General features: G+C 36.6%; 1 protein-coding gene across 1 annotated transcript in view; it reads left to right on the forward strand.

Moving 5' to 3' along the window:
* The window catches only part of LOC138169643 (protein unc-13 homolog C), a 487,553-nt gene that overhangs the window by 113,238 nt on the left and 356,350 nt on the right, over positions 1–17,965 (forward strand). The window contains exons 8-10 of the mRNA XM_069099296.1: positions 6,796–6,952; positions 14,295–14,363; positions 16,598–16,687. Of these exons, the coding sequence (XP_068955397.1) occupies positions 6,796–6,952; positions 14,295–14,363; positions 16,598–16,687 (316 nt within the window). The remainder of the gene's footprint in view (positions 1–6,795; positions 6,953–14,294; positions 14,364–16,597; positions 16,688–17,965) is intronic.

The following is a 17,965-nucleotide window of genomic DNA, read 5'->3' on the forward strand; positions in this document are numbered from 1 at the left end:
TACTTTGCAAACCTTAAAGTGTTACATAAATGTTAGCGATCATTGTTATACCTATATTCAAATTCTGAATGGAGTGAATCTCATGGGATAGTTCTCATTTTCTAAGTTTCCATTCCTGAAGTTCAGCAGGTGTTCCTATGTCATTTAGATGAGGCAAGAATCTTCAGAAGCTGTAGGGACACCTTTGAAAGCTTTGAGTAAATGTATAACTTTTATTGTGCATTCTAGAATTCACTCTATATGGAAATAAAATGTGGGAGGGTCACTATAGTGAAATCTAAGCAAATAATAGAATCAATGTATATTCTTCCCTTTCATATTTATATCTTTTCACTATTATCAGTATGTTTTCAATGTTGGAGTCTTTTGTTGTAGTTCAAATAGAATGGTTTCTTTGCAAGGAGGGCTAGAATTAATTATTTGGGTATTTGATGCCTGAAAATTATGGTACTTGAGGTGCTGAAAGAAAGGGATTTTAAACATACAGTTAAAATAACACAGGGTTATCTTCCCTATTTAATCAGCAATCTCATGTTCATCTAATTCGATCCTGGTTGTGACAAAAGGTTAGCAAACCAAGCTGCTTGTGTAGTAATCTTCTAGTCTGGGGAAAGCTTTCATACCTGTTGACTTGACCAGTTGGGATGCAACACTGATTACCTTAGGTGATGAGAGGAGCTGTTATCATACTTAATGTCAGGGTAAGGAAAATACTTAAGAAAAATTCGTTATGTGCACAGTATAGTTTATGGAATAATTTATATATATATGTTTATATATGGTTATTCATCTTTACTTATTCGGTGGTTTGCTTATTTACTCATTCAATCATTTGTTCTTTTATTCATCTATCTGTTATCTGTCTATTTACAAAGCATAGGCTTACTGACCAGTTTCTGGAATCAAAAGAACAGTTTTTTGCTTATCCCAGTCTTATGCACTGGGTGTTACTCTGATAGCCAAATGTATTGGTTTCATTAGTACTAAAAGTAAGTCAGAAACAAGTTATAAAGGAAAAAAGAAGTCATAATATATATCCAGGTAAAAAAAACCAGAAACAATCAATCCCTAGTTTATGAGGTTTTTTTGGTTTGGTTTGTTTTATTTTGGTGAACCTTATTGATAACTTTAGCCCACATACATGTGCACAAACCCTGACAGATGTGACTATGCATCTCCTATACAAATAAATACGTATTTAATATACAAATAAACTATGTATCTAATATTCAAATAGAAAATGGAAACTCCAAGGTATTAACTATGATCATTCAGCATAGATCATGAAACCTATCATTGGTATCACCCAGTTTTAATTATCAGGCTACATCAGTACAATATAAAGGTCATCATCAAGGTGTCTGAATTGAATCTTGATTCAATTATCAAGATTCTTGTAAAAAGGGAAGGTTCTAAGATAATTTAAAATATGATAGATGCTTTTACCAAAATAAAAAGCCAGAAAGACATATTTGTGTGGGCTATGGGGACCCCAAGAATCCCTTACCCAAAATTTCATAAAAGTCAGAGGTGTTTCAAGGTAAGAACAGGAAGCATTTATTCAGTTCTCTGGAGAAGAGGGTATCACCTCCACCAGGACACACTAGTGGAAGGAGGCATGTTACAGAAGACAAAGCAAGGTTATATACCCTAGTGCAGACAAACCCCCTCCCACCACTATCCCTTATTCCCATTGGCTAGGAGGTGGGCTTACAGTCTAGGCATGAAAAAAGACAAAGAACAAGGAAACAGGGTATAGCCAATATAAATGTGCATGTCCTTATTTGGCAAATTTAATGTTGATTTGGCAGTAAAAGAGGGGGAAGGGTGAAACCGAAACTCAGGCCTGCTCCCACAAGTAATCTTACTTGATTTTAGGATATAGTCTGAGAAGTTTTTACCTCTCCCACTCATATTGCTACAGTAATTGCCAGCTCATATGATCACCATTTGATATCTAAAATTAAAAATACAACTTTGTATGAGTGGTCTATAAGTGTTTTAAGAAAATCCTTCACAAAAACATGAAAATGGTACAGGAAAGTTTTTATAAAAATATTTCAGAAGTGACTAAGTCTTTTCAGTTACCCAATTAACTAACATGTATAAAGAATTTAATACTAAGGAGGGAGTTCTACCCTCCACCTTTACCACAACTCCAGCAGTATAGTCATAGAGCCCTGAATGTAATCACAGGGTATTGAGCAGGTGTTTATTAAGTTTCCTATTACTCTACCACAAATGTGAGACTACATACTTAATCACCTGTGAGAGGATTATAGGACTTTCTTTGGCCTCTCAGTAAAGGCAATTGAGAGCACACAAGAAAATATATTTTGATTGGTTCAATTCCATAACACTTATTTAGTGCCTACTTTGTGCCAGGTACTGTGCTAAGCAGTTGGGATTCAAAAAAAGAAAAAGAAAGATAGTCCCTGCCCTCAAGGAGCTTTAATGGAGGAAGACAATACACAAAAGGAAGCTGGAAAATGGGGGTGAGGGGATTAAGATTGGTTGAGAGAATCAGTCAATCTTTGATCCAGTACATAAAACAGTAAGCTACTCAACAGTTGGGGATTCCAGGCTTAGGAGAACTTTATGGAGACATACCCCTTTGGCCTTTGCCAGAGGACAGCAAAGTTAGTGTTGGAAGAGAATGTTTTCTCCTTTCCTATATAAGCCAGGTAATCAGAGATGCTGAATACGTGAGAGATAAGCCACCCATCTGGGAGCAGAGAGATCCCAAACATATGAGGAAAGATGATCCCCACAGGGAAAAGGCAGCTTCAGAGAACATGACCTCTCTTAGCAGAGACAAGTACTAGCTATGGACTCTAGAATGAGGCTGACCCTTGGGGGCCAGATAAGTAGCCTGTCCAGTAAAAAGTTGCCTTCAAAAGGTGCTATGTGTGAACTCTGCAAAAAAAGAAATTAATTACAGTACTGAGAGATGTGATTCCTCCCAAAGCACCTGCACCATTGTTTACTCTAAAATCAAGTCTTTCTTCCTGTGTATTTGTTGGAGAGTGTGCCTCCAGGTTATTGAGAGGAATGCTTTGTGAATTGTTCTTATTATACCACCTTGGTAAATGCCTTTGCCATAAGCTAAGTGAGTCTGTTGGCTGATTGTTAATGAAAGCAAACTGCTTGGGGCTTTAGAGCTATAATAGAAGGCAACAAACCCATAGAATTAGGAAGAACCTGAGAATAGCAACCACTCCCTGGGAATACAACCTGTTAATGAAAGTACAAATTGAGGGGAGAGGCCCCAGCAGATATATTATACAAATAATGATATTTGCTTGTTTAGTGATTTGAAATGTAACCTAAATGCATTTTCCCTTCTATACTGCAGGGAAAGGGTTGGCCCAATGATTTCTTCTACACAGGAACTCTCATTGGAAAATCCCTCTAATGATATAGCTTGAAAATTGGTCATTCATCTTTAAATTGTCCTTATTAAATACACACATAAAAATTATACTTTTCAGATCCAGAAACACATTAGTTTTATATACAAAATCAATGCTTCAGTCGCTCTAATAATGGGTCTACATGTTGCTTGCTAGACAAGAATCTCAGTTAGATCTTCAACTTAGGAATCAGAACACATGACCTATCTCATTTTGTTGTATTTGGAGAGAAATTGACATCACTGGAAAGACATATGGATAGATGAAGTACAGCTACTATGAAAAAAATATGAGGAGACAACAATAATACAAACAGCAACAATAATAATTGCATTTATATAGTACTTTATTGTTTGCAAAGAACTTTACAAATATTTCCTCATATGATCCTTACAACTCTGGGAAAGATGTGCTATTTTTATCCCCCTCCTCAGTTTTGTCCACTATAAAACGGGGATCATAATAGGGTAATGATTCCCAGGTTTGTTATGAGGGTCAAATGAGTTGATATTTAGTAGTTATATTTGTGCCTGAAACATACCAGATATTTCATAAATGTTTATTCCCTTTCTTCCCCCTCTTAGAGATGAAGAAACAGGCAGGCAGAGGTTAAGTGACTTGACCAAGGTCACATAGCTTTTAAAGATCTGCAGAATTTGAACTCTTGTATTCTTGACTACAGATCCACCACTCTATCCATTGTGCTACCTTCTTGCTTTTAAGAACAATGTCTTTAGACACTTAATTGTACCTTTTGCTAAAAATTAGTAACCATGTCCCATTAACCATACTTTTATCCATCTCCTAACTTTATACTTCCCTTTCTGACCATTATACTACTGAACACTATTGTGGTTTGTCCTTCATTCTCAAAGAGGACCATGACATCAGGGAGATGATGACATGACTTGTAATTCACTTTGAATGAGGGAGGGCTGTGCCAAGTCACCAGCCCCACTTTCTCCTCCAGAGCCTTCTGGAACCAGTGGCCAGATATTGATCAGGACAAATGGAGATGACTCAGGATGCCATGGAAGACCCTGGCCCTCTTAGGCTAAGATATTTTCAAGTTTTACCTCCTCATCTCTGACTTCAGGCTTTCCTGACTTCCTTCAAGTGCCCTTCTAAAATCCCACTTTCTACAAGAAGCTTTTTCCCCATCCTCTTTTTTTTTCCTTTTTGGAGGGCAATTGGGGTTAAGTAACTTGCCCAAGGTTAATAAGGCTAGTTTTTTTTTATGTGTGTGTTGTGTCTGAGATCAGATCCGAACTCAGGTCCTCCTGACTCTGGGCCCTGCGTTTTACTCACTGCACCACCTAGCCACCCCCTTTCCCCATCCTCTTTAATCTTAGTTCCCTCCCTCTGAGATTAGCCCCAATTTATCTGGTATATATTTTGTTTTTGCATAATTGTTTATGTATTATTTCTCTCATTAGACTGTGAGTTCCCTGAAAGAAGGATTGTGTTTTGATTTAGATTTTGTTTGTTGTTCATCCTTCATTCTCTAAGAGGACCAAAGACTGGGTGATGTTTTGACTTGCAAATAAATTGGATTTAAGTGAGGCAGGACTGTGCTAAGTCATTGGCCCCACTCTCTCCTCCAGTATCATCTGAGACTAGTGGCAAAACCTAAGTCGAAATAAATGAAGATGGCCCTGGATATAGTGGGAGACCTTGGCCTTTTTAAGCAAAGGCCTTTTCCAGGTCTCAGTTTATCTGTTTGTATCTTTGTATCCCCAGTGCTTAGCACACTGCTGGCATTTAATAAATACTGCTTCACTGACTAACATTTTGGTGGTGCTGAACCAGATTCATTTTAATAATTTACCATAAATGAAACAAAAAGAAATTTCAGCTAATTGGAAAAATGACTTGAAGTTTACCTAGGTGAATAAAATTGTTGGAATAGTTGTGTCTAATGGCAACAAAAAGTATCATTTCATTGGATATCTTTGACTTGCATAGCTCATCACCTGCAAAACAGACTACCATGTAGGTAATCACATCTTGTATGCCAATGTCAGTTGTAGAGGACAAGAAAGTCACAACATCTATGAAGACCTTGATGATGGCCTCCAAATTAAGTCCATCTGCACCTTGATAATTGGTGACTTCAGTGTTAAGGTTGGTACAAGGGAATTCCGGAAAAGCTGTTAGAAAACGTTTATTGGGCCCAAGAAATGAAGGAGGCCAAAGGCCTGTAGACTACGCTGGAACTTCACATCTCTAATAGAATGGATATTTTCTTAAAGACAGAGTATCAGAGGGCAGTGTATACAGAGAATGCTGATGGATGTTTTTTTAAATTAATTTGACTGTATTTTAATAGTTATTTCAGAATCATCTCTCTGTGTATAGCTGACCAGTTAGACTAGTTAGATCACAGGTCAAAAATCAATAGCCAGTTAGAAGAAAAAAAAGGCATGCATAGCATCCATTTATCAACCATTGCCTCTGAGAGCTCAGATTCATCTCTATGCCTACCAAGTGAAAGAGCACAAATTGGGATTTTGTGGGAAGTGGTCATTTTACTCTAGATCAGGATAATGCACATCAAAGAGTTCAAGAAAAGACGGCTATGTTGGAAATAATGGTCACATTTGTACATAAGATTCTATTTTCCAATTGAATATTGTTGGGGTTTTTTTTGTTTGATTTCAGTTGGATGGTGAAAGAGTGGTATAGTGGATGAAGAAATTACTTCAAATCAAAGAAAACCCGGGTTCAAGTCTTGCCTCTGATAAATACAGGCTGTATGATCCTCTGCAAGTTACTTAATCTCTCTCTCCCTGCTCTTGGCAATCCTCTAAGACTATAAACTATCAAAAGGATGCAAACCTATATTGGGAAATAGAGTTTGCTCAGCGAGGAATTCTTATACTATTGAAACAATGGGTTTAATCCCTATCCCTAAAGCTTAATTATGCTGAATATTTAAAATAGCAGAGTAAGTATATGGGGAGAGACCATTGAGAGGATGGCATTCTGGGAGCTGAAGTTAAAGAAAAGACATCAATCTTTTTGATAATCCCTTAAGGTCAACAGAGATCACTCCTTTGACTTTTGAATACTTAATTCTATTATTCCCTCTCCCAAACTGATAGGAACCATGTAGTATTTAGAGAAGTAGAGCAAGGCCCTAATTAGCTATCTTGCACTTGAGACAAGAGAACTTGAAAAGGTCAAATTTGATAAAGAAATTCTTCTTTTTTTGTCTTAGAAACGGTAGTTCTATATCTTTTCTCTTTCTTTCTTTTGTATGGTGTGGTGTGTGTATACACCAAATGTTTGAAAAACTATTTTCTAGCCTTGGGTCCAATGTTGCATTTTTGTTAAATAAACATGACATGTATTAAGAGATTTTAATCCTTTTGTATTGCAGGCACTTTTCATGTCTGTCCTCCAAGTACATGTGCCCTGGTGTTCCAGCAGTGATGAGTACCTTATTGGCAAATATAAATGCTTTTTATGCCCATCCAACAGTCTCAACTAATGTGCAAGTGTCTGCCTCAGATAGGTTTGCTGCTACCAACTTTGGTGTAAGTATGCTTTTAGTACATTACAATGACTTTGGCTTTTCTGAGTTGATTTTCCCATGGCTGTCTCTATTATTGTCTATAGGGCTGTTACAGGTGGGCCTGGCACGAGTACGAGTACCTGTTAGTGGTAAGTTGTGAGTCATTGAACAGTTAACAAAAGGAGATTTACTATGCCCTAATACACCAAGGGTATGCAACAAGCACTCAGCTTCTTCCCTAGTCAACCTCTCACCTCTGTATAGAAATGCATCTGATCATGAAAGGAGGGTTTAGTGACACATATGGTCTTAAGATATCCACCAAATTACAGGACTCCTAACTCCATGGGAGTGGGAGTTGTTTTCTCCTTAGGTCACCAGACAGCTACTTCAAGCTAGGCAGGGTCCAGTCAGGTCCAGGGAAAATTGTGTTACTTTTTACATAAAACTAATCCTTCTTTGCAGGTTTTTAGGGGAGAGTCTGATCCTGGTCCTATTCCAAGGATTTAGGTTGTTTCCTGAATATCTTTATAGAATCCTCATGCCTGTTCGTATCTAGTATGCAGTGCTAAAGTTTTCACACTTATTTGAATATTTTTAGTGAGATGTACAATTATTGATTAGTCAAAGAAGAATCTAAATTCTATTGAATCTAAACCTGTAGAATGCCCTTTGATTCACTAGCAGAAAAGATATTTTCTTTATATTCTCATTTTTTAAGTGAAATATGTAATTGTTTACGAATCCCTACTACCACATCCACTACAACTATGATTCCTATGACATCTCTTGGTATATTAACATATCCTAGGTTCCTCTCTCCCAAATCCACATATAAAAATTTTCAGATTTTAGAGATGTTAAAATCATAGTAGCACTTGGTTAAGGCCTTCCTTATTTGCACCTAGTTGAGACTTTCCTTTTTAGCACCTAGTCAGAAGCTTTCTTCCTCACTTTAGCAGAGTAGAAGAGCATTAAGAAGAATTTGGGGGCAGGTAGGTGGCACAGTGGATAGAGGGCTGGGGCTAGAGTAAAGAAGACTCATTTTCCTGAGTTCAAATCTGGTCTCAGACACTTACTAGTTGTGTGACCCTGGGCAAATCACTTAACCTTGTTGGCTTCAATTTATTCATGTGTAAAATGAGTTAGAGAAGGAAATGGCAAACTACTCCACCATCTTTGCCAAGAAAACCCCAGATGTTGTCAGGAAGAGTGGGACATGAATAAAAAAAAAAAACTGAACTACAACAACAAGAGAATTTTGCAGATTTAAAGTGGATTTGAGCCATTATCATCATCATAATTATTATTACTATTGTCTGGACCTTTGACTTCATCAGCATGGGATAATCCCTGTATCATCGTCCATTGAATTGCAACTTGGCCTGAGTAATTAAGGGGATTGCTTGTATGAGTCAGAGGCATGATTTGAACCTAGGCCATTTTAACTCCAAGGCTGGTATTCTATTAAATCACACTGCTTCTCTTCTGGACCATACTAGAGGGTATACTACTCAATGCCTGGCCATGAACCAAGTCCTCATATGCCAATGTGATTTCACTGTCTCACCCAAGTTGGAAAGAAGAGTTTTGGGAGGGCATGAGATGGAAGTAAAGGGGAGGCATACAGGAAGAAAAACTTATAGTAACATTTCTTTCTATTTCCACATGTATAAAAGGTCATTGACAGTGGCAGAAATTAAATGGCAATCAATTTGCACTGAATTCATGGCATATTTATTGAGACCTTGTTAGGCATATTGAACTTTGACTTATAGCATCCTGCTTTACTATAGAAATATAGAACTAATTCAAGGCCCTGTTAAGGCCTGGAAAGCAAAGTGAAGATAAAATTGGAGTTATCTCTATCATTCATACCTAAAGAGGTTTATTTGGTGATTGAAGTAAAAGTGTGCTTAAAGCTTAAATTATCTAGAAAATTGATTGAATTCCCTTTTTCTTGCCATGCTTATACCAACACCTAATTCAACAGGGAACTCTTTTCTATTCTTGAACATCCAATATCCAATTAAAGCAACCTTTGTGTGTTGAATTATTAGTGTACTTGATTATGCAAATTGTGTTCCTGTGTATTTGTTTGTTGTTGTTTTTTAACTGAATGATGCGATAATTCATTCTCAAGTGAAAATAAATTGTAGGTTTGAAACTTTGCTTCATTATCATCCATTTTAATAAGGAAAAGAGTAAATACCCTATGTAATAGATAAGAAAAATAGGGATAATCAGCTAGTTTAAATGATTTTTAGAAGTGAGCTTTTTGGAGAGACACTACTACATAATTTCAATAGATAGTAAATTGTTCAAGTATATGTTGCTTGGTCTCATTAAAAGACTTTACAATTGAGTGCTGTAGTAAGGACTACGTATTTGCAGAGAGGCATATCTACCCTATATTTGGTTAAAAAGAATTTTTTCAGTCTATAGATATGAAACATAATTAATGAGCAAGTGAAGTCTGAATCTGAACCCAAGAGGGCAAAGAAAATAGGGGTGTGATGTAGCCCCAGTCCTTTTTCTCTTCATATGTTCTTGTGTATATGTTTTGGTGCAGGCAGTAAGGGAGTATGTGGTTTGGGGGAGGTGTTGGTTTTTTCTGATTAGCATGTCTGGAAAGGGGGAGAGGCACAAAATTGAAAGGGGCAAAAACTGAATGAGCTTCCACAACAGGACAAAAATCCTGTAAATCAAATGAAAAGAACATAGAGGTGAGATTCAGGAGGTCTGTTTGTTTTACTAATGAGCTATGTGACCAAGTGTGTCAGTAAATTACTCTGTGCCTCAGTTGCCCTGTCTGCCAAATGGGAAGGGACACATTTCCTATCTAGCTCACAGTTTTGTGATATAGATCAAATAAAATAATAGGAATGAAAACTTTTTAAATGTAAAAATTTTAAAAACATAAGCAAAGCATCCTCCTTCTTTGAACTCAGGTTAGCACTCTTCTAGACTTTGGGTCACACCATACAAAGAGCCATGGGTCAGTAGTTAAGTTATATGTATTGACTCTTGCATGGCCAGGGACCAGAGAATTGACTGTAGCCATATCAACAGAGTATAGTTATTTATGGTCATCCACTGGAACCGAGCTGAGCTTTGTTATACAAACCTCACATTTGGAATGGTATCATCAAGGGATTTTACCTGTCATGCATAGCAGGCTATGTTTTATGCTCGTTCTATTTCTAATATCGTGCCTGGTTATGCTATAAGGAATAGCTTAACCTTGTGGAACACTGGGCTTTTCTCCCTTCAGGGAGAAAATATGTTAATGTTATCATCAACCATGAAATCTACTTATAAGGAAGTCAGATGAAGAGTCCTTTCATTCATGTTAACCTGAGAGAGAATGCAGATTGCATTTCAATAGAGCTCCATGCTTCAGCTGAAAAGTGGTTATGAAAAATTCTTTCAGACAAAATAGTAAACAGGGCAGGAAACAAAAACTATGCTTTAAATGTTTTAAACTCCATTCATTGAAAAAACTTCAATCCTGACTCATTCCTATTAGTTAATTACTCTACTCTCCTTTTGTTGAAGAAAATGCATTTTATCTTTGAAATGTTATCTAATTTTATTGATATTTTTTGTTTTTTACATTATATTCATTTCTAAATATTAAAATTCTTTAAATTTTAAACTCTTCTACTCAGAGAGCCAATCCTTCCACCAGAGTTTTACAAAGAGAAAGCAGATTACCAAAACTAACATGCATATTGGGCACATCTGATTATAGATAGCAATCTATGTCCATGAAGCCTCACCTCTACAATGAAAATAGGGAGGAACATGAAAAAAATTATATATGTATGTATATGTGTGTGTGTGTGTGTGTGTGTGTGTGTGTGTGTGTGTGTGTGTAGCTTTTTGGAGGGGAAAAGACAGGGCAATTGGTTTTAAATGACTTGCCCAAGGTCACATGGCTAGTAAGTGTTAAAAGTTGAATATGAACTGAGATCCTCCTGACTCCAGGGCTGGTGCTCTATTCACTGAACCACCTAATACCCCAGAAAATATATTTTTAAATGAGACGAAACGATTTCTGCAAATAATCTAAGGCCAGAAAGAATTTCTTAGTTTGAGGCACTGAGACAGTATAGTAGGTGGAGTATTGGACTTGAATTCAGGAAGACATGAATTCAAATTCAGCCTCAGATACTTGCTAAGTGACTGTCTCTGGGAAAGTCACTTAACCTCTCTTTGCCTCAGTTTCTTCATCTGTAAAAATGGGAGTAAGTAGAGTACTATATTCCTTATGCTGGGAAAATCATAAGGAAGTAAGCCTGTCTGAGGCCTTTGTGTTATATGATTTTTGAAGTTGGTTAATTTGGAGGCATGCCACCTCATTACAATAGTTCCCCATCATTGGCTCAACCAGACAAGATGAGTGGCCCCATACATGTACTCATACTGGCATAGATCTGAAAGGGGATTTTGATGCCCTTTGCTGGGAAATAGCTAAACTCCATGTGATTTCCTGAGCATGGGAGACTCCCTCCACAGAAATCCTAAGGAGACGCCTGAGGAACTGAGTGGTTATGTGACTGGTCCACAGTCCCACAGCTACTAAAAGTGGGAGACCAGTTTAACACCAGGTCTTCCTCTCAAGCTCTTCATTAGTTACAGTGTGATTCTCCCTTTTGCTAATTGTAAAATAACTATGAAGTAATTTCAAGAGGGCAGGAAGAAGCATGAATGATTACGAGAAATCAGGAAAGGCCTTGAGAGTAGCTAGTACCTTATCTGTTCTTTGATAAACATAAGAAATTTCTAAAAGACAAGAGTTAAGGAGGGAATGCTTTTTTGGAAGCAGAGGTCCAAACAGTCTATGCAAAGTAATGAAAGCAGAAAATAGAAGGTCACGTAGGAAAACATTTAGGGAGCCAATATGACCAGAATGAGGGTGATAAGAAATAAAATCACAAAAGTGGATGGGAGCAAGATTGTAAAGGACATTAAATGTCAGATTGAAGATTTCATATTTTATCTCAGAAGCAATAGGGAACCCTGATGATTTTTTAGTTTGGGAGTGACATAGTCAGTTCTACATTTTAGGAATATCAACTTGGCATCCATGCATAGGATGGATTTGAGAGAGATGAAACCAACAGAGAGACCATTTAGGATGCTACAGAAACATTGCAGGTGAGAGACATTGAGGGCCTGAGCTAGGGTTCAGGCTGAGTGAGTGGAGAAAAGGGAGAAGGGGACAAGTTGGAGAGATGTTGTGAGGCTATAGTTGCTAAGACTTAGCAAATTATTGTATGGTTGGCATGATGGAAAGACTCATATATAAAATGAAAAAAAAATAAATGTGTTCTGTGTCTCACCAAGACAATGACAGAAATTAAATGAGATACCTTCATTTGAAAAAAAGGTGATTGTTGTTAGCAGGTCAAGAGTTGATTTCAGATCTTGAAGTCACTCAGAATTGCTAGTAGGAAAGTTGTCTTAGTTAATTAGAGGAAAGGGGAAATGTACAGGGCCAACAGAGGTTAAGTGACTTGCTTAAAGTCCCAGGTAGATAAATTGGCAGGTTCTAGAGCCTTTTTAAAAGTGGGGGGAGAGTCAAGGCCAGAAGAGACTTCTGGCACGTTTTTCATTTGTTTATTTTGTCACAATCTTGGCAATCTACCAATGATTTGCAACCACTGGTGACAGTAAAGCCATGGCAAATTCCCAGTGTTGTCCTGTCCCAGAAACAATAGATTCCACAATTCTGGAACAATTTTCCACTTTGATAAATCACTCTAGGAGAATAATCTCTTGCTCAATTATGTATAGACTGAATAATTTGAGTAACTGTCTTAGAATTCTACTACAGCAACTTCATAGGAAATAAATTCAGTAAACCCTAATGAATGGTCTCCTGTAAAATATAATGTTGTTCATTATACTCCATCCAGGAAGCCCCTTATTTACTCAGTGAATTTTCAGTGAGTTGGTGTTATCAGTGGTCACTGTTTCTATGTGTATTTTGATTTATGGAACATAAACTTTTTCAGAGCAGGGTCTCCATCAAGTCTTATTTACTGGCACAGGACTGCCCAACCTGGTGTGCCCACATACGAGAAGGTATTATGCTATATGAGAAAAGCAGAATTGCAGTAGCTCAAAAGAAATGTGAGATGTGCAAGTTTAGAGACATGTCCACTCCAAATGTTCATATGGACTATTTGTGCCTAATCTGTGGCAGGGTCTTCCAAGCTCATCTTGGTCTGATCAGCCACAGTTGGACACACTGTACCTTGACCCCAATGTAGTGATGTCACTTTGATCCTCTTCCAGAATGGACGACAACCAACCAACATGTCTAATGCTAGCACCGTGCCTCATGTATACATTATACCATTTTTTTCTGGTAGAATTCAAATTTCTTGATTTCACGAACTTCTGTTTTGTGTCTTTTCATCCCCAGTTCCTGGCACAAGTCATAGTAGGGCCTTGATAAACACTTGTTGATTGACTAATCATTGGAAATATGCTTGTGGAACCAAATAATACATTATCAGACTCAGCTGATCCACAGGGCCCGAGTCAGTGTCTTGATAATGAGCAAGGTGCTTAGGGAGGTAGTGTATGAACTCGAGAGATTTAATTTATGAAATAACTCTTGGTGGTCTTAAAGTGTGTAGTTTATGCTTAGTGAATAGCTTTCTCTCCAATGAGAAAGCTCATATTTGTAATTAAGCCTGCTTAGCTAAAGGGGAAAGAAGTTAGAAAGCTCTTTCTTTTTTTCCCTATGGGCATCCTAATGTCAGAGTTTAAGTAACATTCAAAAATGCTTCTGTGTATTTGAAAGAAAGAAAGAAAATATGTTAGTAAGAGTATTAGGACAAACCTCTGTACTTTAATTGGAAATGAAACTATCATTTGTTCAGGTGGTTCAAAATTTTGTTTTGTTCAATATTTTCATGTTTTCCCCTTCCTATGGAGATTATGCTTGTTTACCTCACAATGAGCTGGTTAGTGAGATAAAGAACAGAAGAGGAGGAGAAAGACTATTGGTGCTTGCTAATGCATTCTAATCTGAAGGCTACTGGCTGGGTGCCAGGAGCATTTGTACTGCATTAGGAGAATGGCAAAATATGGCAGCAGGCATAAATGAAGCTCAACAAAACACATTTTGCAATTTCTCATACACTTCCTATTATCTCCTAGCAATGCTTGTATGACTATAAATTGAAAACAGTGTGCTTTGCAAACAGGTCCCAAAAGGATGGCAGTCAATCCATGCTTTATGTTAGGCATTTTAGATGGCACATTTGTCCTTGATGTAATTAAAAAAATATTATTCATTCAAATTCCAATGAGCATCTGTTCTTTTTCTTTTTGACTTTACACAGAGAGAAAAGTTCATAAAACTACTGGATCAGTTGCACAACTCTTTGAGGATTGATTTGTCGAAGTACAGGGTATGTATAAAATTATCTCCCTGAGAGGGAAATATAGAACTGGGTCCAAGTGGCTGTTTGTTATATTATAGAGTAATTATTTATATAGTAGAATCTTAAAGCTTCCATATTAATTTGAGGAGATTGGTGTTTTCTAAAGTTAGACGTTTTCTTTCTTTTTTTTTTCCACCAAGGATTCTGTTTTATCTATATCCCTCAGATCTTCACTTATTGAAAGATTTTGGATATTTGGATTCAACTAAGGTTTTTGGTGGGTTTAAGCAACCATATATTTGAGAGTCCATATGGAATGCTGAAAAGAGATCTGACCTTGGACCCAGGAAGACCTGTATTTTGGTCCTATTATATACGGTTGTATGACCCTGAGGAAATCACTTGGTAATCCTCAATAGTCAAGGCAAATCTAAGTTATAAGATGCATAAAGGTCTTGATCTGCACTAATGAAGGGAGTTTCCTCCTTTGAGCACTCCATAAGCCAATGAAATCACAGGTCTAGTTCCTGTGTCCTTCTGGCAAACTGAGTTGATACACAATTTGTCTTCCAATGCTTTTCTACTTCCAAAACAACTCTACCAGGTGCCCGAAGCCAACCAGAGCCCTCATAGGGGCTGCTTCAATGGCTCTGCCATTTCTGTCTTAACATCCCCATGAGGTTCTCTCCTAGCTAGAGATGATTGCTGCTATCTCCCCTACTTCATGCCTGCTATTATATTTGACCTATTGAACATACCCTCAGTACTGGACTCTATACTTTACTATACAGGTAACAAGAAGACTAAAAGAGAACTATGAACCTTCTTTGAAATTCTAGTGATATAAATAATTTTAATATAATAGTTACAATAACAATAGCTTATATAGTGGCACAGTGGATTAGAGTTCTGGGCTTGGAGGCAGAAAGTCCTGCATTCATTTCCAGTCTCAGATAGTTGTGTGACTCTGGGCAAGTTACTTAACACAGATCTCAGTTTCTTCAACTGTAAAATGGGGAACTACCTTTCAGGGTTGTTGTGAGGATCAAATGAGATGTTTGTAAAAAAGCATTTAGCACAGTGATTGATATATAGTGGGTAGTATATAAATACTTATTACTTATTCCTTTCTCCCTTTCTTCCATATAGCACTTTAAGCACTTAACAAATATCTCATTTTGTCCTTATAGCAACCCTAGAAGATAAGTCCTATCTTTATCTCCATTTTTGCTAATGAGGAAACTGGTACAGACAGAGTTCATGTGATTTGTCCAGGGTCACACGGCTAATAAGTGTCTGAGGCTGAATTTGAATTTGAGGTCTTTCTGACTCCAGATCCAGTGCTCTAGCCACTGTGAAACCTGCAGTGATATTCTGGATACAATGCTTTGAAAGAATTGATTCTAATTGAACCTGGTGGGAAAGCTACTCCTTCCCCTCACCCTTACTTTCAGAAGACCCCTAAATGCAAAATGTATGGCACATTGGAAAAAGTTGGCATTTCATCCCAAAAGATTTACTCAGCATAATTTGCATTTCTCAGACTACATGTGAAAAACAATTCTAAGGATTGAGAAAATTACAAGTGAAGTTTATAGATAACCTCCTCAAGATTATCATATCTATAACTTTTTATTTCTGATTTATGTTTTTTCATGCTTTGATTGATTTTTGTGATATTTGATAGGATACATAGTGAGATATAAAATCTCTGAGTGTAGGGTAGATACGGGGGGGGGGGAATATAATTTTTTTTTCCATCATTGTTGGCCACAGGGACTCATGATTCCTAAGAATTGGGGAGGATTACAATTTACATTTGTAAAGGGAATACCCACACTTTTTAAATCATAAAAGCAAAGACTGAGAGCTAGAAGAGATTTTAAAGATCATCCAATCTGACTCTTTCATTTCATGGGGAAAGAAAATGTGGCCTAGGGAAATTATGTGACTTATCTAAGGTCACACAGATAGTAAGTGGCATCAACACCTGAACTCGTCTTTTGATACCAAATCTATCTCTCTTTAAAAAGATACCACATTAACGAATGAATCCTTTTGAAGATTTCCCCCCCAAAATTGAAGGAGAAAATAAAGATTTAAATGGTTAATGAATAAACTTTTTAATCTTAATAGCTTGATGTCTTTTTAAAAAAAGGTACCAAATTTATACTTTCCTTTAAAAAAAGAGTTTCTCTTTCCTTAGAGTTTGATGCTAATAACTTTACCCTCTACATTTCCCCTTTTCTCTCATTAACTAGGACAACTTTCCTGCTAGCAATTCAGAGAGACTTCAAGATCTGAAATCAACTGTTGACCTTCTAACAAGTATCACCTTTTTTCGAATGAAGGTATCTAATTTTATTTCTGTCATTGTCTTGGTGAGATACAGAACACATTTATTTTTTCAGGAAAAGTAATATTTTACTGTGTCTTCCTGATCCCATACAATTCAACCTCAGTGATTAAGGTGCCAGCTTCTGCCTTAACATGATGAATCTTCCAATAAAGTTTGATTTGAGGAAGCAAATATCCTTGCCACTTATAGCCTTCTGATATATTTAGCCTGACTCAGTTTTAAATTAAGTCCATCTTGAACAAGGCTCTTTGAAAAATCTAAGCATATATGAATCTTCTGAGAAAGAATTTAAAGTTAAATTGCAGTTCTTTACTTGCATTGGTTGAAATCAAAGGACATCACTGACTTGTTCACCCCAAGAGAGAGACCAGCTCTTCCAATTTCAACCAATGTTCTTCAATATTTAGACTATGTTCCTTGATTTAGCATTTGTCACACCAACTACTACAAACTCTGGCTTCAATTGTTGACAAATGAAACAGTACAATCTTCTTACCCAGAAGGCTTGTTTCTCATCAACTAGTGCTTTTGTTCCTGATGTATTCTGACATTTTACTTTTAATTTTTTGTCTCCTTATCTTACCCTACCTTACTAGTAATTACTTGGTACAGTGATGATTTTAGTGATGGCACAGCTCATGCAATGACTCGAAAAGAATGTTTTTAAATGTTTTTCAAGGAAGCAGATTAAAAAATGTTGCCTCTTGATCAATATCATATTAGTTCTACTGCTTACTCTGAAAGATACTGTGGATTCTTTTTTATCCATTTGGTTATTTAAGATCTCATATTTATTAGAAAAAAATTATCACGGAGAAGAAAAATTACAAGGCTTTTAAAAAACTGTATTAAAAGTTCTGCTTCTAGGTTAAAAGTCAGAACTACAATGGGTGACTAAGTTAAACAGCTACAGAGTTTATTAGATAAAAAGCATTTAAGAAACAGATATCCCTATTAGTCATTTTAATAGGGCTGATTTGAGGAAGACATTAGATACATTTATCATAATGTTGCTATTGTGGGTAAAAAAAAAATAAAACCAATTACCCTATAGTAAAGTTCCAAAGAAAACTTCATTTAAAAAATATTCATGAGATTCCTCTTAATTAAAACTTCTAAAGTTGGTTTGGTAAATCATGTTAAACAACATGATTGTAAGTAAACAGTTAAAATATACGTACGCATACACATATACACTTAAATACATACAGATACATATGCCCCTCTCCATTGCCCTTTGGGGGAATCTTTAATTTTATTTCTTTAGAGA

This window comes from Petaurus breviceps, unplaced genomic scaffold (assembly GCF_028583685.1).
Source record: "Petaurus breviceps papuanus isolate PSGF00001 unplaced genomic scaffold, PetGlider_PUasm1.0 37, whole genome shotgun sequence".
NCBI classification, from domain to species: domain Eukaryota; kingdom Metazoa; phylum Chordata; class Mammalia; order Diprotodontia; family Petauridae; genus Petaurus; species Petaurus breviceps.